The 19,172-nt window shown below is 43.0% G+C and overlaps 1 protein-coding gene across 1 annotated transcript in view; it reads right to left on the reverse strand.

Annotated features, from left to right (window-relative positions):
- The window catches only part of INTS9 (integrator complex subunit 9), an 85,412-nt gene that overhangs the window by 15,204 nt on the left and 51,036 nt on the right, over window positions 1-19,172 (reverse strand). Inside the window, exons 12-14 of the mRNA XM_065400917.1 lie at window positions 7,228-7,399; window positions 3,819-3,943; window positions 2,150-2,317 (exon numbers count right to left, since the gene is read on the reverse strand). Coding sequence (XP_065256989.1) covers window positions 2,150-2,317; window positions 3,819-3,943; window positions 7,228-7,399 — 465 coding nt within the window. The remainder of the gene's footprint in view (window positions 1-2,149; window positions 2,318-3,818; window positions 3,944-7,227; window positions 7,400-19,172) is intronic.

Raw genomic sequence — 19,172 nt, forward strand, 5'->3', positions numbered from 1 at the left:
GACAGGACTAATATTATTTAGACCATCTCTGACAAAGTGTTTGTCTAACCTGTTCTTAAAAACCTCCAATCACAGAGATTCCACAACCTCCTTAGGTAATTTGTTCCAGTGCTTAACTACCCTGACAGTTAGTAAGTTTTTCCTAATGTCTAACTTAAATCTATCTTGCTGCTATTTGAGCCTGTTACTCCTTGTCCTATCCTCATTGGATAAGGAGAATAATTTATAAAGAGGAGGAGGATAACAAACTTTGACATACTTGAAGACTTATGTCCCCCCTCGCTCTTCTCTTCTCCACAGTAAACAAACCCAATTTTTTCATTCTTTCCTCGTAGGTCATGTTGTCTAGACTTTTAATCATTTCTGTTGCTGTCCTCTGAACTTTCTCCAATTTGTCCAATCTTTCCCGAAGCATGGTGCCCAGAACGGGACACAGTGCTCCAACTGAGGCCTTATCAGTGCTGAGTAGAGCGGAAGAATTACTTCTCATGCTTTGCTAACAACACTTCTGCTAAAACATCCCAGAATGATGTTCACTGTTTTTCCAACTGTATTTCATTGACTCGCATTTAGTTTGTGATCTACTATAACCGCCAGATCCTTTTCTGCAGTATTCCTTTCTAGGCAGTCATTTCCCATTTTGTATTTGTGCAACAGATTATTCCCTTCCTAAGTGTAGTACTTTGTGTTTGTCCTTACAAGAGGAAGCTTAAAGAGCTTGGCTTGTTTAGCCTAACAAAACAAATGACGAGGGGAGATATGATTGCTCTCAATAAGTACAGCAGAGGGATATACACCAGGGAGGGAGAGGAGCTATTTAAGTTAAGGGCCAATATTGGCATAAGAACAAACTGGCCCTCAATAAATGTAGGCTTGAAATTAGACAAAGGTTTCTAACCATCAGAAGAGTGAAGTTCTGGAACAGTCTCCCCAGGGTAGTAATGGAGGGGAAAAAACCTACCTTGTCTCAAGACTGATCTGGATAAGTTTATGGAGGGAATGGTCTGATGAGATTACCTTACAATGGCATATGGCCCATCTGGGACTGCTATTTGCAAATATCTTCAACAGGGGAAATGGATCACTGATTGGGAGGGCTCTACAGAGAATTCTTCTGGCTGCTGGGTCTTGCCCACATGCTCAGGGTCTAACTGATTGCCATAATTGAGGTCAGCAAGGAATTTTCACCCAGATTAGATTCACAGAGACCTTGGAGTCTGGGGGCAGAGGGGACTGCCTTCCTCTAGTGTGGGGCACGAGTCACCTGCCAGTTTGAACTAGAGTAAATGGTGGATTCTCTGTAACTTGAAGGCTTTAAATCACGATTTGAGGATTTCAGTAACTCTGCCAGAGGATATGGGCCTATTACAGGAGTGGGTGGGTGAGGTTTTGTGGCCTGCGTTGTGCAGGTGATCAGACTAGATGATCATGATGATCCCTTCTGGCCTTAAAGTCTATGAGCCTATGTTAGATGGTTACAATCAACCAATTCACTTATTGGACTCTAAGACCATTTACTGAATCATCATTTGTTAACATTAAATAAAGGGATTTGTCCTGCTTTGAGCAGGGGGTTGGACTAGATGATCTCCTGAGGTCCCTTCCAACCCTGATATTCTATGATTTTAAGCCATTTGCTAGCGTGCCTTAACATGGTTTCACAAGAGAAGGAGAGGGTTTTTCTAGCAAGTGGTGCAGGAGACAGAAGCCAGTAGCCCTGACTGTCAATTCCCAGCTCTCTCTCGGACTCACTGTGAGACCTTGGGCAAATCATTCGGCTTCTCAGCGCCGCAGTTTACCCATCTTTTAAATGGGGATTGTATTTGGCAACCTCACCGGTGTTGACAGAGGATTAACATGTGTGTGATGTGCTTTGAAGTGTGACGTGCTTGCAAAGGATAATCAACATTTTTAGCTTTCCCACAGTGATTCTGTCAACCTTAATATATTCACACTGTGAACACCCTCTCAGGAGTACCTCTCATTCTAGCCTTCTGCTTAGTGGGAAGTGCTTTGCACCGTCATACGCAATATAAGTCATATGTGCAACACCTTTCTGTCTAAAGAGACTACAGACACACACAGCATCAGGACCAATGTGGTGTTAGACAGCAAGGGGCCACCATGCTGTTTTCCTTTTGTCACTCACTTCTGGCATGATTTCAATCTTCTCGTAGCGCCGCTTGAATGGGAGAGTCAGCACCTCTGCTCGGCGGTAGGACATTGCCGGCGGCTGGCAGTCTATCATCAGGTCTGTGCGATGGGACTGGGTGGGTGGAGGCTGGGTGTACTGCTCTGGACAAACCACATGGAGAGGCTAGAAGAGAAGAGAAGACGGTGGTGAAGATAGATGTCCAACTGTCAATGTGCACTGCCCTAGAAGGTGTATATAATGCAAGTACTGACACTGCAATTATAAGGTTTGTAACATGGTTGTACATTAGCAATGAACCTTAGTTGTGTTCCAGTAGCATCCAGACGCCCTTAATCAGGATTGGAGTAAGCGGTTCAGGACCGGGACAGTCTGTTATGTTATGTGTTGTATAGTGCCTAGCACAACAGACCCTGACTGGTGTCCCGAGGCAGCACTTGAATACAAATAAATGTCAATAGTTATGCCAGGTGCTGTACAAACAAAACTGAAGACAGTCCCAAAAAGCTTTCACTCGAAATAGGGACAAAATGCCACAGGTGGGTGTAGAATACAAGGGAGTGGAGGGTGGGAAGACAAAGGTGACAGGAGGAGGAATATATGGTTGCATATATTAGCCAAACGGACCATTTGGAGGCTTCATAGATTTTTTTAAAACTAGCTATATTAACAGATCACTAATAGGCTGTTTACTAGAGGGGTCATGGTAGAGGCGTGGGTCTGATGGACAAGGCAGCGTCTGTGAGAACTGATCAGAGGAGGGCAACATGGAAGAAGCAAACAATGGAATCGGCCATCATTCACGGAGTGAAGGGGAAGCTCACAATGTGAAGAGATGATTGGCTAGGTTGTTCTTTCACAGCCCCTCACACTATCATGTGTGTTGGATGTGTTGAAGAGGGAGACAATAGAAGAACCCAACAGGAGGAGGGGTGGGGGGGTAACATGATTGAAGGGATGAGCCAGGAAGAAAATTTTAGCAGCATCGTTTTGAATAGAAAGGGGTGGGGTGAGGTGAGGTGGATGCCGGGAAGACTGAAGAGGAGACTGTGGTAGCCAAGGTGGGAGATGTCGGTTTGAAGAAGAGCTCTGGCAGTCTGGCCGGAGAGAAAAAAGGAAGCAGCAGGATTTGAATATGGCCTGGATGTGAAGGCCCAGAAAGTGCAGTGTCTGCATCAAAGAGGAGGCTGTGATTATAGGCCTGAGGGACCAGGCGATGGTGGAGTTAACTGAAGTTGATGAAGCTGAGGGAACCCAGCACACTTTGCACTTTTGGGACATAAATACTTATCACACACATCCAGGGCATATTTAAACAAGTAGGAAAGATTCAAAAGGAAAAATGATTGCGTTTATAAACTGCTAAAAGGCTCAATCTTGGAAATGTGTGATGTTTTATGCTACATACCTACTGCTACTTTGCATAGTGAGCCGTTAAATGTTTAAAGTCCACTGTCTGGAGACTGGTGGCCATTTTGTACACATTTCAGTGCAGGCCATTAGAAGAGGAGGCATATGCTGTGTGCTCTCTTATAGAGACTTGGCAAAACAAGAAAACACAAAGAGTCATTTCTTTAATATAAAGATCATCCACAGTGAAAGTATCCTTTGGGTGGGTGGGTGTAGGTGTATAAATATAAAGGGAAAGCAAGAGAGATTTCATTACCTGGACTTCTTTGAGTAACTTGGACACCTGAATAAAATTCAGTCTCGTGTCGATGGGGCAGTAAACGCATTTCATAGCCAGAGGTTGATAAGGAGCCAGAGCCTCCAGATAAGAAAAGTCAGGCTCTGGGAGAGGAAAAAAAAAATGCAGAAGATATTTGATGTCTCAGGAACAAAGATTGCCCAATTCCTCTCCCTATTACCATGTCCTAGTCTAGACAAGCTGTCGTTTGGCAATGTTAATTCACTTATGGATTTCTCTTTTTTCCCCCTAGTTATTTTCAGTTAATTTGATGAAAATTATGCCCACAATTAGTCTTAGCTCAATCAAGCAACAGAGCAGCACCATTTCATCTGAAAGCATTATTGCCTGATTTTTCTATAACAAATTTAATCAAGACAAAACAGCATCTCTTAGTTTTAATCAGATCAAAAAAAAAAAAAAAAAAGCACAATTTACCATTTTTCAGTATCACAAACCCACCTGAGTGGCCTGGTTTCTCAGCCTGACAAAAATCCAACACAAAAACTTCATATTTCAAGATGATTTTGCATAAGTGTCACCTTCAGCAAATACATTTTCACCATTTTCCTCATAATTACTCCTTTTAGTTTAGGCTAGGTGTCAGTATTAGGGTACGTCTTCACTACCCGCCGTATCGGCGGGTAGCAATCGATTTATCCGGGATCGATATATCGCGTCTCGTTAAGACGCGATATATCGATCCCCGAACGCGCTCACCGTCGACTCCGGAACTCCACCAGAGCGAGCGGCGGTAGCGCAGTCGACGGGGGAGCCGCAGCCGTCGATCCCGCGCCGTCTGGACCCCAGGTAATTCGATCCAAGATACTTCGACTTCAGCTACACTATTCGCGTAGCTGAAGTTGCGTATCTTGGATCGATCCCCCCCCCCTAGTGTAGACCAGCCCAAAGACTCATGGAAGAATAAGGAACTATTCAACAAATATTCTACCATAATCCTAGTGGATCTGTAGAGAACTGGATAACTCAGGACAGCAAGCAATAGAGTAGGATATTCACCTTTTTTACCTCCATGCTACCAGTGCATTCTAGTACAGGTAGTAGTAACTGAAAGCTGCTGTCATCAGATGGCTGTTCTGCAGCTTATGTGATTTTTGGTAGCGACCTCAGACCAGTTTCTAGAGGATTGGTGCTTCCTCACTAAACCCACAATGGCTGGTACTAACTGGCATCCTTGTTGGGCATGTACTTAAAGAGTGCCAGAAACTTTCCCCAAACTTCCATGACACTCCTAGGTCTTGTCTATGCTAGTAAAATTCAGACCCATAGTTTTCCACTTGGGTAACAATTGCGGAAGTGTAAGTACAGCCATGACTCTGATTCAGAACTGAGTTAGGAGACATGGTGGTAAAAACCCAAACAAACACACACCCAACTCTTGTGGATGTCTTCTTCCACCATTACTTGAACCTGTGGAGAACTATGGGAGGAAATTTGGCAGTGAGGCACAATGCTGGGTTGTGCCTCAATTTCACTGGAGGGACCGCTGGTGGAAGGATATGGAAAAGCTTGCTCCCTCACTGCCCTACCTCTGTTTGGAGAATAGGCTGTTCTTCGCAGGGCTGTCAATGACAACCTGACTGAACTAAACTCACTATAAGAAACCATAGCGAATGCAATGCTGCATGTCTCAGGAGGCCTCACATAGGCTGGGTCAGTGCCAATGCTCACTCACGCGCTAAGCTTTGGCCACCAGCTTTAGGATCTCCTAATAGCATTGTGAAGCAGCTATATAAATAAGAGAACCTGCTCTATTTCTTCAGATCTCAAAATGAGTACATTTTAGTATCTGATGGGACACTTGCTTCTCCTTGCAGGAAGGCTCAGAATGAAACACCTTCTCAGTAAGGGCCAGATTCTGCTACCCTTGCTCATGTTGGGTAATACCTTACTGCATGAGTAGTTACATTAATTTCCATGGGACTACTTGTGGAGTAAGGTACTAATCAACATGAGGACATCAGAACCTGGCCCTAAACTAAGGAGTCTGGAATAGGCCTGAGGTTCGGTATTTCCAAAGCGGTATGCTGCTATATGGCAGCGTTGCCAGCTATTGGAATCAGAGCTAAAGCAGCTAATGATGGAGTGACTACCCAGATAACACTGAGTATGGTACAAAAATCCATAGCCAGTCCTCAGGAGGGCTCATGCTTTGCTTGCAAATAGGCCTCTTCTGGCTTTCATTAGTGACAAAATGTAGTGTCTGTTTAATAGGGGGACTATATCCTGCCTTTTCAATGGGGATGCACGTGACTGTCTACGGAGCTGTCTCCTCACCATAGTATCAGGGCACCTTCCAGAGAAAAAAGCGGAGTCTCTAGCACTTTTCCCAGTACAGGGCCAGAACTCTGCTTGGGGCAGGGATGGTGGAAAGGCTTTCTCAGGGAGGAAGGCTTTACAACATTTCCTAACGATGGTCAAACTCTGATCACTTCTGGAAGATTGTTCTCCTTAGAGGAGGTTTCCTTCCCAGCTCTCATGGGCTTTGTCCTGGGCTTTGGGATCTGCATTGTCACAGAGGAATGCACCTGTCCCAGTCGTTCATAGATCACAATCCGCCTTTGACACGGCAGGAGCTTGATCCATTAATTGCTTTGAAAATTAGGACCAAGGCCTTAAACTGGCATCGGAAGCTGACTGGGGGAATGTGGAGGGACTTGAGCACAGGCTTGCTCTCAGTGCCTGAGCCAGGGAGACAGTAGGCAGCCCCGTTCTGGATCAGCTGGAACCTGTGTATCATCTTCACATTCAGCTTCAGATACAGTCAGCTAAAGTAATCCAGCCTGGAGGTGACAACTCATAGGTCACTGTGGCTAGGTCCCCAGCCAGAAGGTAGGAATGAAGTTTCCTAGCAAGCTGGAGGTAAAGGGAGGCATTTTGGAAACTGAGTCTACCTGGTCATCCCAGAGTAGCAAGAAGTCTAAGAGGACCCTGAGATTTTGTACCACTTTGATGAATAAGGGCTGTATGCTTTTGATAGAAGTTGGAGACAAAGGCTTGGCCAGCTTATCAAAGCATTTCCTTTTTCCAATCGGCATCGCTTCTGTCTTGGCAGGGCTCAGCTTGAGCCAACTGCTCTTCATCCAAGAGCTGATCTCTTGTAGGCATTTTACTGCAGTACATACAAAGATCTTGCTTACAAAAGGCAAGGACTGGCTATGCAGGGCAAGAATCAACTCCGCAGGGCTAACAGGAATGAAATGCAGTATAAATTATTTGTCACTGATGTCAATCCTGAGAGCCTCACTTGAACAAGCTCCTACTGAAGTCATCAAACCCGGGAACAAGGGAGGCCCTGGGAATCTGGTCCAACAAGAACATATGACACATTACCAGGTCTGTACTGTGAACAGCACACTTCACTTACCCGTAAATATAACAGTGTTAAGGCTAGATTTTCCCCACAGCTCCATAAAGTGCACCACATCCCCAAACCTGAGGGAGGGATGTCCAGTGAACACAACGCACGGCTGTTTGAAATCATTGCTGAAATCTCCATGGATACTGGGATAGTGCTTCAGTTTGTTTGTCTGAATGAGCTGAAATAAAATAATAATGAGACTTTACCAACTTTTCGCACATCTATGCTCGGCTATTATTATATTATTGTGTGTGTCTGTGTGTTTGTGCATATACAGACACACACACCCCCAACCCCAATATATAGCTGGTTATTTATAATCTATTACATGGCTCACTCCCACATATTCCATAAGACTTGAGCTCACTGAGTCACTGTTGCAGTAAACATTCTGAGGGAGGTGTGGTCTGGAGAGCTGAGCACAGGACTGGACTTGGGAACTTTCAGAGTTATGCTCCTGACTTCCTGTAATACTATTCTGAAAGGTGGCTCTGCAGAGGTTCCCCATGTAGTGCTTCTCAATGATTTCCAGAGTAAAGTATCCTCAGTTTACTGGTAAAAAGCTGCTCTTTCTAGCTGCTGTCTCACCGAACACACTAGGGGATCCGAGAGTTAACGTGGGTTCTTTGCAGGTCATGTTAATGCTGAGAAATTCTGCCCTCAGCAACATGTGTCACTACTGGATTTAGATGTAACAGATTCAAATCACAGGAACCCTCTTCTGATGAGCCACAAGAAGGAACAGACTCCAGCTTGCCCTCTCTTACCTAGGTTGGCTCTGCCAGACTAAAAGAAATGCAGTAAAAATTACTTTTTTCCCTTAAGGTCAGCCAACTATGACTGAATACACAGAGGGGGCAGATCCCCTTATTAAATGGTGCAAAGTTTATGAAGCCACTTTTCAGAGTAGAGCTTTGCTTTATTTCCTCTGCCTCTGGTTTCTCCATCTGTAAAATGAGGATCCAACTTGCCCAGAGTGTTGGGAGGAGCCTGGATTTAATAAAAAAAAATGTATCCTCCGGACACAATCGGATTAGATTCTCTCAGTACTTATATGCTCCATCGCCATAGTCTCTGAACACCTTGACTTTCTGAATTGAGGAAACTGCTATCTGAATAGATGGACTACATATGGAACAATGGTTTAAGAAATTGAGAAAATGAAACATTTTAAATAAATCAATAAAGTCAAAGGAAACGTTGGAGTGATTTTTCTTTCCCAGCTAGTCGGTATATAAAAGAATTGGGGCTCTTAATTTAAACCCCCCCGAACACACAGTGCTGTCTGCTGCCAAGTGTAGCAGTCATTCAGGCTGCAGGAATTTGCAACACAGGCTCATGCAATGTGCTTCCAAAAGCATCTGTGCAGTTCGCCAGAAACCCTGTACAATCCTGCTTGTGAGTGAATGGCACTGTACACACCAACGTGCATACCATGACTTACAGCCAGAGAGCTTCATTCTTCATTGTACTACATTCAATTTTAGAAGACAAACCAAGAGGAAGAGTGCGTTAAAATAAGCACCTCGTGGTCTTTCACTGCTGTAACTCTTGCCTTTCCAGAGCTCGGCTCCCTTTTATTTATCTATCATCTCTTGCCGTGTTATGTTTAACTCAGACTCGAAGTTTCTTGGAAAAAGAACAGGAGTACTTGTGGCACCTTAGAAACTAACAAATTTATTTGAGCATAAGCTTTCGTGGGCTACAGCCCACTTCTTCGGATGCAACTTGGGGCAGCACTGATCACTTTTCTGTATTGCTAAGCAACATGAATGCCTCTGCTGTAAAACAGCAACGTTTATTGGGTACACAATATCTGAACAAGAAATAAAAACCACCATCCACCTACAAGTTCTGGAGGTACCGTATATGCAGGTTGTTACTCAAGTTCAGCAGCAATGAACACTGTTTGCAATTGGTCAGGCTAAACCACTAGCGGTCTCTGTAGTCCAGGGGTCGGCAACCTTTCAGAAGTGGTGTGCCGAGTCTTCATTTATTCACTCTAATTTAAGGTTTCGTGTACCAGTAATACATTTTAACATTTTTAGAAGGTCTCTTTCTATAAGTCTATAATATATAACTAAACTACTGTTGTATGTAAAGTAAATAAGGTTTTTAAAACGTTTAAGAAGCTTCATTTAAAATTAAATTAAAATGCAGAGCCCCCCGGACCGGTGGCCAGGACCCGGGCAGTGTGAGTGCCACCGAAAATCAGCTCGCGTGCTGCCTTCAGCACACGTGCCATAGGTTGCCTACCCCCGCTGTAGTCAATGCAATACTGACACTGGAATATGCAACACAGAAACTTGCACTCAATTCCAGGTTATGACAGAAGCCCTGCTACACGTTGGACAAATAAGTACTTTCTCCTCTTCTCTCACTTCCACCTTCCGTCCTTTTCAGCTTCTTCTAAAACGGCTTTCTGGCACCATTTTATCTTTGATGTGTTTGGCCGTTGGTTTGCCTGCCTGCTGCTCCACAGGCAATGTAAAACTACACTCCAGCACAGAAATGGATCACAAGCAGGGTTTGATTGGCAGCACTACCTTTGGGGTCTGATGTACAGGATGGAAACTGCAGGCCCAGTCCATCAGATTTGCCACGTGGGCTCTTGGATCACAGAGAATTAACCACAACATCACAGAGAAAGGGCTTATGACTTTCTCTACGTCTTTGCAATATGGAAGTCTGAGGCACCCCACCTCCTGCAACTTGACAATAATATCAAATTCCAATTCAGCTTTTAAATGGAAAATTTGAATATGCATCCAATGACTGCTGTGGCAGTTAATATGCACTCAGTCTTGCAAACACTCCTATAATTAAGGCTGGTAAAGATTTCTGATTGAAGCATCTGGAGTGCAATATTTAGAATCTAAATGTTGCCTCCAGTAATAAGAGCTGGCTGCAGAGCGGCTTAGCAGACAATAGGCAAAACAAGTTTGATCCTGTAAATGATTGGAATCGAATAGATCCTAGAAGGGAAACAGTTCCAAAAGCTAACTGCAGCACATGTCAGAGCTATGTCAAAATCCTAAACCTGAAGTTGTAAATCTTGTTTCAGTGGAGTACGTGGGGAATTTATATTCTGGAAACCAAAGTGGATGTGTGATGTGCCACAGAACCAGGGAAAGGCTCCCGGAAAATTGTAATAATTACTGACATTCCTATGACTGGCAATTATATAATACCTTTCTTCCAAAGATCCCAAATCACTCTACTAGTACACAGATCCACAATCTCCCATTCTTTTTACACAAAGCACTCAAACCTTTGCTAAGCAATGGGGGAACCATTAAGTCAGAAGATTATCAAAGACCTGACTTATTTTATCTGCATATGTTTAGATTCATACACATGTGATGCACTGTAAAATGTATCTTTATAAACGTACGCAAGTTCTATATTGTCCAAGATCATGTGATCATTTAATTTGTTGTGCAACTCTGGCCATCTCACCTGCACCCTGCTCACTAATCCACCTTCCAAACCTCTGAGCACCTTCAAAGCAGCTTCTTGTGCTTATCATGAGAGCCAGAGATTCTTTAAATGATCACAAATGTCTTGGGCCTTGGTTTTATATCTCCAGCAGCACTGTATGCTCCAGCACAGTACATAAGAACGGCCATACTGGATCAGACCAAAGGTCCATCTAGCCTAGTATCCTTTCTTCTGACAGTGGTCAATGTCAGGTGCCCTCAGGGAATGAACAGAACAGGTAATCATCAAGTATGGGGGCATTCATTCAGGACTGATTCAAGAAGATGCTACTTACTGAATCCCCACCACTATTCCTTGCAGCATGATATGTTTCATGGAGGTCCCAAAAAGTTATTGATCAGGACTGCTCCAAGTTGTGATATCTGATGAAGCCATGGCCTGAGGTAGTATGACTGCCGGCCATACATAAAAACATTAGAGACCTCGCACACATGAGAAACACCTGGTTGCTTGATAATGTCTGGAATGATCCATTCTAGTTACTCAAAAAAAAAAAGGCAGAAAATTAAATCTGTAAAATGGGCCTAACAACCAATACTTCTCTACCTCACCAGTGTATTAGGGGGATTTAATTGGTGAAAATCTGTAAACGTCTTTGAGATCTGAAGAGGAAATGGGCTACATGAACACATTTGAAAATGTCTAAGAGAAGAGAATTGTTTGCAGTGCACTTCTAGCCATGTTAGTCCCAGGATATTAGAGAGAGAAGGTGAGTGAGGTAATATCTTTTTTTGGACCAACTTCAGTTGGTGAAAGAGACAAGCTTTTTCACTTACACGGAAGAGCTCCTGTAAGCTTGAAAGCTTGTCTCTCTCTCCAACAAAAGTCGGTCTAATAAAAAGATATTACCTCACCCACCTTGTCTCTTTAATATAGAGAAGCATAACAATGATTACCAAACCATGTTAAAAACGGCACCATCTGCAACAAGCCAGGGTCAGCAGCATTGGCTGGTGCTTATCCAATCTGTATCTCCAAAATTGTGTCTTGAAGCTTTAGCTTTCAGAAACATGAAACATTTAGGACCCCTCTTTCTGTGGAAAGATTCTTTATTGACTGAAAGCTTCAGAGATAAGAGACAGTAAAGTGTATTGAACCTAAACTATGGGGAGTTTTTTGTTGTGTGGTTTTTTTAAAATCCCAAATGGCTATGTTTCCCTTTAAAGCAGTAGACATGATTTACGGGGTCGGTAACGGCTACTATAAACTGGATAAATCTATGTAACCATTGTGTACCCTTTGTTCAGCAAAGCCAAAATTTATTGCCATTTATTCTGTGTGCGTTCTGCATCCAAAAATTCGGATAGCTATGCCTCTATTTTATCAAGGAGGGAGGGAGTGATGCATGTGTTACTTCACCTTCCTTGTCCCCTCTATAGGCCACCTCTAACAGAGGCCTTCTGCTGTAGAAGCATCACTTAATTCCTGGTATTTATTGCTTTGAATATGGTGAGCTGGAGCCAGTATATGAAGGAAGGAAACAAAGATCGAGCTAAAGAGTGCTAGTTTTTCCATAGCAAACAATCCAAATTACTTCCACCCCAGCTACTTGCAGTCAAAAAACAATAGCCTATTTTCTAGCCATTTCTCCTTGGCAGTGAATTAAGCTAGTTTGGAATAAGGCACTCTTATTTCAGAATAAGAGCATCTACACACAAAGTTAAAGCAAGAATGATTCATCTGCTTTAAACTCACACCCTACCTTATTCCAGGTTAATTTTCACGTGTAGTCAAGCCCTTAGTCACATTTGAAAATTTTGTCTCTGGACTAGAGTCAAAGCAACGTCCTAGAGATAAAAGACTCCATCCATCTCTCTTTACTAATCCCCTAAACTCAAAATATTTGTTTCATTTTGTTTTTTAACTTGGTAGACGCTTCTAAAGTTGCCTCAGTACAAGCTCTTAGCCCTTCCAGTCACAAAAACTGCTTGTGAAAACAGAACTGGTGCAGCTGTATGAACAGAGGCGAGAACTGTCCAGATATTGGTCATCCATTTTTGAATATTTTCCCATCATATTGCTCTTCCCATACCTCTGCTCTTCCTCTTGAGAAATTACTGGCTGCAGTGTCCACTAAAATCCTACTGGCAGATACTAACTTTCTTGCAGCAGAGACTTGCAGGCCCAGCCATTATGGAGAAACTCACTTGAAAAACTTTCCCATTTAACTGCTGCTCCAGTAAAAGAAAAACAGCAGAAATTTTCAAAGCTGCTCAAGGCATTTGAGCATCCAATTTCCATTAACTTTATTACTAGGTCGCTTTGAAAATCTTAGCCTAGGTTTCTTGCCTGCAATAGTGGCAGAGTAGGATTCCCTATACAATCAATTCAGTGACATTAGGAAACAGCACCTTCCAGGAGAACAATGAATGCTATGTAATGATCAAAGGGAGGAGACATGCAATATATCTACAATTAGGTGAAAGGGATAAACAACAAGGAGGGAGAGGAAGTGTTTAGGGTGCTCTAAGGGGTAGAATTCCATGTTCATTTTATGTCATCTATCTCACAAAGGATATAGCAGAAATAAGGGGGTTCAGAGACCGGTGACGAGAGTTAGAGGCTTGGAGAGACTGAGCAGATTGGAAAGGTTTAGTTTAGAGAGGAGACAGAAGAGGCGATAGGGCCGAGGTGTATGAATGGTAGAGAAGGCAAATCAGGTACTTCTATTTACCTTCTCATATAATAAGAGTAATGGTTACCCACCTGGGTAACTCATTGCTCCCAAGGTATTGCCCCAAAGATAGAAGCTTAGAATGACAAAAAAACAAAAAAAGAACTGGACATTTATCTGGGTAATGGGAACTTCCAGTTTCAGGAGCAGACTGGACTCTGCTGCCTATACTGTATTTGTTTTGTGGATAGAGGGCCTCAGTTTCCAGGACTGCCCTCCTCCACTGGCATACAGCACCAAGCACGCTGCTGCTGCTCATCTAAATAACTGACATGTGCATTTGAGTAATTTCTCTTACTCCATTCTCCCAAAGATGCTCTGAGCTCATCAGCTGATCTCTGTTCAAATGCCATAAACCTACCATTGAAAAAAGCGCCATACAATTATTCTATCAGAAAGAGTCCTGTCTAAATGCTGTTTCCACACAAGTGATAATTTAATTCATGTTTCTGATACTCATTAACAGTGCCCTTGAATTCCCATTGAACAGTCCCCTTCCCATGAAATGATTGATTCATGGATTTAAAAAGAAATTCTGTATCTGCGCACACGCGCGCACACACACACACACACAGACAGGATGGTCTAATGCAGGGGTCGGCAACCTTTCAGAAGTGATGTGCCGAGTCTTCATTTATTCACTCTGATTTAAGGTTCTGCGTGCCAGTAAAACATTTTAACGTTTTTAGAAGGTCTCGTTCTATAAGTCTATAATATAGAACTAAACTATTGTTGTATGTAAAGTAAGTAAGGTTTTTAAAATGTTTAAGAAACTTCATTTAAAATTAAATTAAAATGCAGAGGCCCCCGGAGCGGTGGCCAGGACCTGGGCAGTGGGAGTGCCACTGAAAATCAGCTCACGTGCCGCCTTCGGCACGTGTGCCATAGGTTGCCTACCCCTGATCTAATGGTTAGGACTCTAACCTAGAACTTGGGAGAACTGGGTTCAAGTCCCTGCTCCACCACAGGTACTGCCTGTATGACCTTGGGCAAGTCACTTAGCCTCTGATTTCCCCCTCTGTACAATGGGAACACTAGTACTTTCCTATCTCACAGAGGCCATATAAATACCTTGCAGATACTCACACACTGCCTCAATTACCAGAGTTTTTTCCTTTGTTTATATTTTTCAGTCTAGCTTCTACATTTCCCAAAAGGAAAAAAACCAAAACCAAACCAGATGCACCTCCACCCCTTTTACACAGCATGGTAATATTAAACCATCAGTGGATATGGGAGCACAATAAGAAGGATTGCGTTGCAGCTCAGGGAACCAATCAGGGTAATAGCAGATAATTGCCTCCCTGAAAGCTACCCAAATGCTTAGAGTAAACAAATGCATAGTGGAGAGCACTGGAGCCTGGCACAGGGATATGGTAGTGCTTTGGAGGGTGGGTTGTAGGTGTTTACCGCTTTTTTTAATAAAGTTGGATCCATGTATTTTATAAAATAAAAGGGAAGCAAACTTGGGGGCTATAAATCTGATCTGTGTGTTCTCCTGAAGTGCACCTCACTCCTGTAATTTATGACCTTACCAGAAGCCCTAGATCAGCAGTTTTCAAACTTTTTGAGCTGAGCTCCCCCTTCTCCCCCCCTTGAGTTACAATTTTTGGTTGCCCCGCCCCCCACCCCAGATAAAAAGAGGCGAGTCAGGGGGTGGAGGTGGCGTGAGGCTGGCCCAAGCTGCCTGGCACTGCTGCTCACTCCCATGAAGGGGGGCACGCCTCACAGGTTGAAAACCTCTGCCCTAGATGGACTAGCAGACTCATCATGCACTTTTTAATATGGGGCAAGTTTTCAATGTGCCTGAGCACTTGTCACCACTATAAAACCTGAATTTGCAAAGTGGTTAGTAAACGACAGGAATTAGCAATGAAGAGACCCATTAGAGCCTTGATTCCATCACCAGGGGCCAGCAGAGGACAGTTCAAATCCCCAGTGCACACAACCAGTTGTAGCTACAAACCCCTCATTTGTGTTAGAGGGCATTACTGTGGAATCAGCAGTACTCGCTATACTATTTGTCCTTATGAATTATGTGTATTACCATAGTGCCTAGGAGCCGTAGTCATGGACCAGGATCCCAGAGTGGTAGGCACAGAACAAAACAATGGCCTGTCTATACCCGTAACAGTCCCAGTCAGGTCATTCCCTCATTTCCCATCAGAAGCCTGATCCAAAGCCCACTGTAGTAAATCTTTCTATTGACTTAAATGGACTGGATCAGGGGTATAAATTATTCCCACCTCCATAATCATACTGTGTTGAAGTGAATTACCTGAGATTTTACTAGATAGTGCTACAGCATCTTTATACATTGTGGTGTTAATATAACAGTTTGGAATTCAATTGTTGCTGTTTATAGTAATTCCTGGAATAAAGACGCTGTTTTAGCTGTAACAGATCCTCACCACTGTCCCCAGGGTGATTTTACTGCTTCTTCTGTGGGTGAGGGGAGAAAGGTATTTTATATTAAAAGCCAGTGAAACTGACAGTCTAGGCTGCAGCCATGGTTCATATGGGTTTTGAGAGGTCTTAGACCACAGGAAATTTCTTACGGGGATAGATCAATCTCTAATCTTAACACTGGAAATATTCTAATTGTATCTCACAATTTTTAGATATCAGAGTAATTAACTTAATCTACACATGGAGCTGACAAATTTTTTAACAGCAGTAAAATAGTTTGGAGGTATCTGATTATCAACAGGCCGCCCAGGGAATTAAAGACGCTCCACTAAAATAAGAGGATGCAGTTAACACAGCATAAACACACGCACCCCTCATGACAGACTGCTTAATTAATCCACCCTTTGATGGTGGATATTTTTTCACCAAGCAGTTTATTGGGTGTTGTGGAAAAAAAGTTGTGAAGCCTTAAAACCTTTGGTAGGCGGTAGGAAGGGAGCATACAGAGAAACAGAAGGCACTTCAGAGACATGCTATGGACCAACAAGGACACTTTGGAAAGCAGAGAGATGCAGGGTAAAGCAGGAAGTATGGCTAGAGTGTCTTGCACTCTGAGAATAGGCTTTGGAACTTGATTTACGAGGGTAAGTTTTTAAGAACAGTGTGTGGGTGTTAGCTGTGGACGTTTCCATTATTCTTGATTCACTGCATACCCTGTTTGAAATATAGTTCAGCACCTGGAAGAATGAACACTAGGGACCAGATCCTACTCCTATTCAATGGGAACGTTGTGACTATTCGGCCTACAAAGCGTAGCCCTATTGCAAACTCAAATATAAAAAGTATGTAAAAGTTCATAAGATGATACAATAACCAAGAAAAACAGGTCAAGTTATTTACCACACAATGTTGTAACAAGTGCAAGAGAATCAGACAAAGAAGCCGGATTAGTTTAAACCAGTGGTTCTCAAACTTTTCTAGTGGTGACCCCTTTCACACAGCAAGCCTCTGAGTGTGACCCCCCCTTATAAATTAAAAACACTTTTTTTTTTTAATTTAACACTATTATAAATGCTGGAGGTGAAGCGGGGTTTGGGGTGGAGGCTGACAGCTCACGATCCCCCAGATAATAACCTCACGACCCCCTGAGGGGTTGCGACCCCAAGTTTGAGAACCCCTGGTTTAAACCAAGAAGGCCACATTGATATAATCCAAGGACTGTTGAACTTAAGCTTGGTTAAAAAAAATAGATGTGGAATTGGAAGTTAATAGACCAGAATTGGTGTGACAGCTTTGAGGCCTAATTGTTGGACAAAATAATGTGGGCAATGAACAAGGATGCCCACTTTTCCCCCTTTTGGGTTTCTTAAAGAGAGACTTTGGAAAAGACTTGTACAGATCAGTTCTCCCACTCATCTCCCGACCCACCTTGCATCCCATCCCAGCCCATCCCTCTGAACTGCCACTCATTTTGGCTCATGTAAAGGACTTTCTTTCTGAGAGCAAGGCTGGCGGGCTGTCCTTAATTTTGTTTTCACCTGTGAGTGCTGAAAGTCATCACATTATCATGACATTCAATCCTCAGCCCATCAGTGGGGATCTGCGACTGCCAGCACTGCAGAGGCACATAAGATCCTGCATCATTTTCCCTGCCCTTGTTGTGTTATTTTCTGCCCCCCTTTAATTCCTTTTAGCCTCTCTCTCACTCTCTTGGCTTTTCATCGAATCCCGAAGTCAACTATACTGTATTCATCCAAGCCTGCCTTGTTTAAGAAGAAAAGATCCAATCTGATGACTCCCTGACCAGATCATAAGCCAGGATCCAAGCGGCAAGTGTTGTGGCCAACTTGCCAGGCAAAAGCGTTCACTCATCGCTAACCAGCAGTCCAGCGTTTCAAAAACCATCATCAAAAGCCATATTTCACCCATCTTTTCTATTGTCTCTTCTCCACCTTGTGTCTGTTAAGAACAGGATAAGTAAATGCTCTCTACACATCAAAAAGTAATCCTTTCTTTTTCATCAAAGAAAGGTTGTTCTGAAAATAAGACTGATATTTTGCCTCCAAAAGAAGAAAGTCAAAATCATGATTAAAGTCTACATTTGTTTTGCATAATCACTCCATCACAGCTTCAATATAAAGGCCTGCTTTAATTTCTTGTTCCTTCTTGTGTTTAATCACTAAACTTTTAATTTGAATAAATGTTTTTGTGATTTGCCAAGTAACCAAGTAAAACCAAGGCCCCTGTTTAAAATAACTCTGAACCTACCTAATATCGGACAGTGAAAGAGTTTATAAACACCGTTAAGATCAATATCCATGTCACAGGAACCCACCAGGCCCTCAAAGCAAGGTATACAGGTGGTAGACAGTGGAGATTTCCAACCCATCTCCAAGGATGGGTCACTGGTCAAACCCCTCAGAGCAAAAGACGGTGGTGTTGGTCAAGGCATTTAATCTGAGGCCCTCCACCTATGTGACTGCAGCTATGCACATGAAAGCATTTACACATGGTTTTTGAGCACAAATGATGGAATTTATACACACAAGCCAGCCTACAAAATATGCATGCGCAAAATTGCTCCATCTCTGATACAAGATAGAGGCTCCTCTGAAAATTTAGCCTTCTTCTCTCAGAAAGCCACCTCTATCTACACTCCTCAGTCCTCACCCCTGTGCCTCCCGTTTACTCTAAGTGGAGATATATTGGTTCCCATCAATACATGGATTCTATATAAAAGTCTCTTTGAAGGCAGAAGTTGTGTCACATCTATTTAAGTTTTGCTCCCGAGATGCACACCTTGATTCTGCAAGGATCCCAAAGGGCCAGCAGTCAAGCAATCTTACTTGCTTCAGCAACATGCTCACCCAGGACACTCCTTTGCAAATAGCAGACAACACTGAGCACTTATGATTTAAGCTCCTTGTATATTGATAAAGGCATCTTGAAATAGAGATTAATAGTTTCTTAACTCTAGACAACATGAGTGCCCATTTCAATTAGGAAGGTAGCTTCATCCCCAACAGCAAGGTTTAGTCTCTATGCACTTTGAAATGAGTGGCTTGGTTTGAACAAAGAGCATATTTCTACTCAGAGTTCAATAAGGGAAAACAAACATGTTGCTATCGGACCCCTTTCCACGAAGGCAGGTAAAATGGAGGAGTGGATATTGCGTAGTAACATTTTCATCAGGCTTATGATAATCATGGCCGGGTTAATGGTACATTCTGACATCTTCCTCCCCCAAAAACGATTTTTATAAATAATGGAATGAAAGCCAAATTGTGTGACCAACGGTCAAAAGGACTATTTCACAGATCCAAAAGAATTAGTCACAGAAAGAGAATGGGCTCATGGAGCTCTGGCT

The sequence above is a fragment of the Emys orbicularis genome, chromosome 3, assembly GCF_028017835.1.
Source record: "Emys orbicularis isolate rEmyOrb1 chromosome 3, rEmyOrb1.hap1, whole genome shotgun sequence".
NCBI classification, from domain to species: domain Eukaryota; kingdom Metazoa; phylum Chordata; order Testudines; family Emydidae; genus Emys; species Emys orbicularis.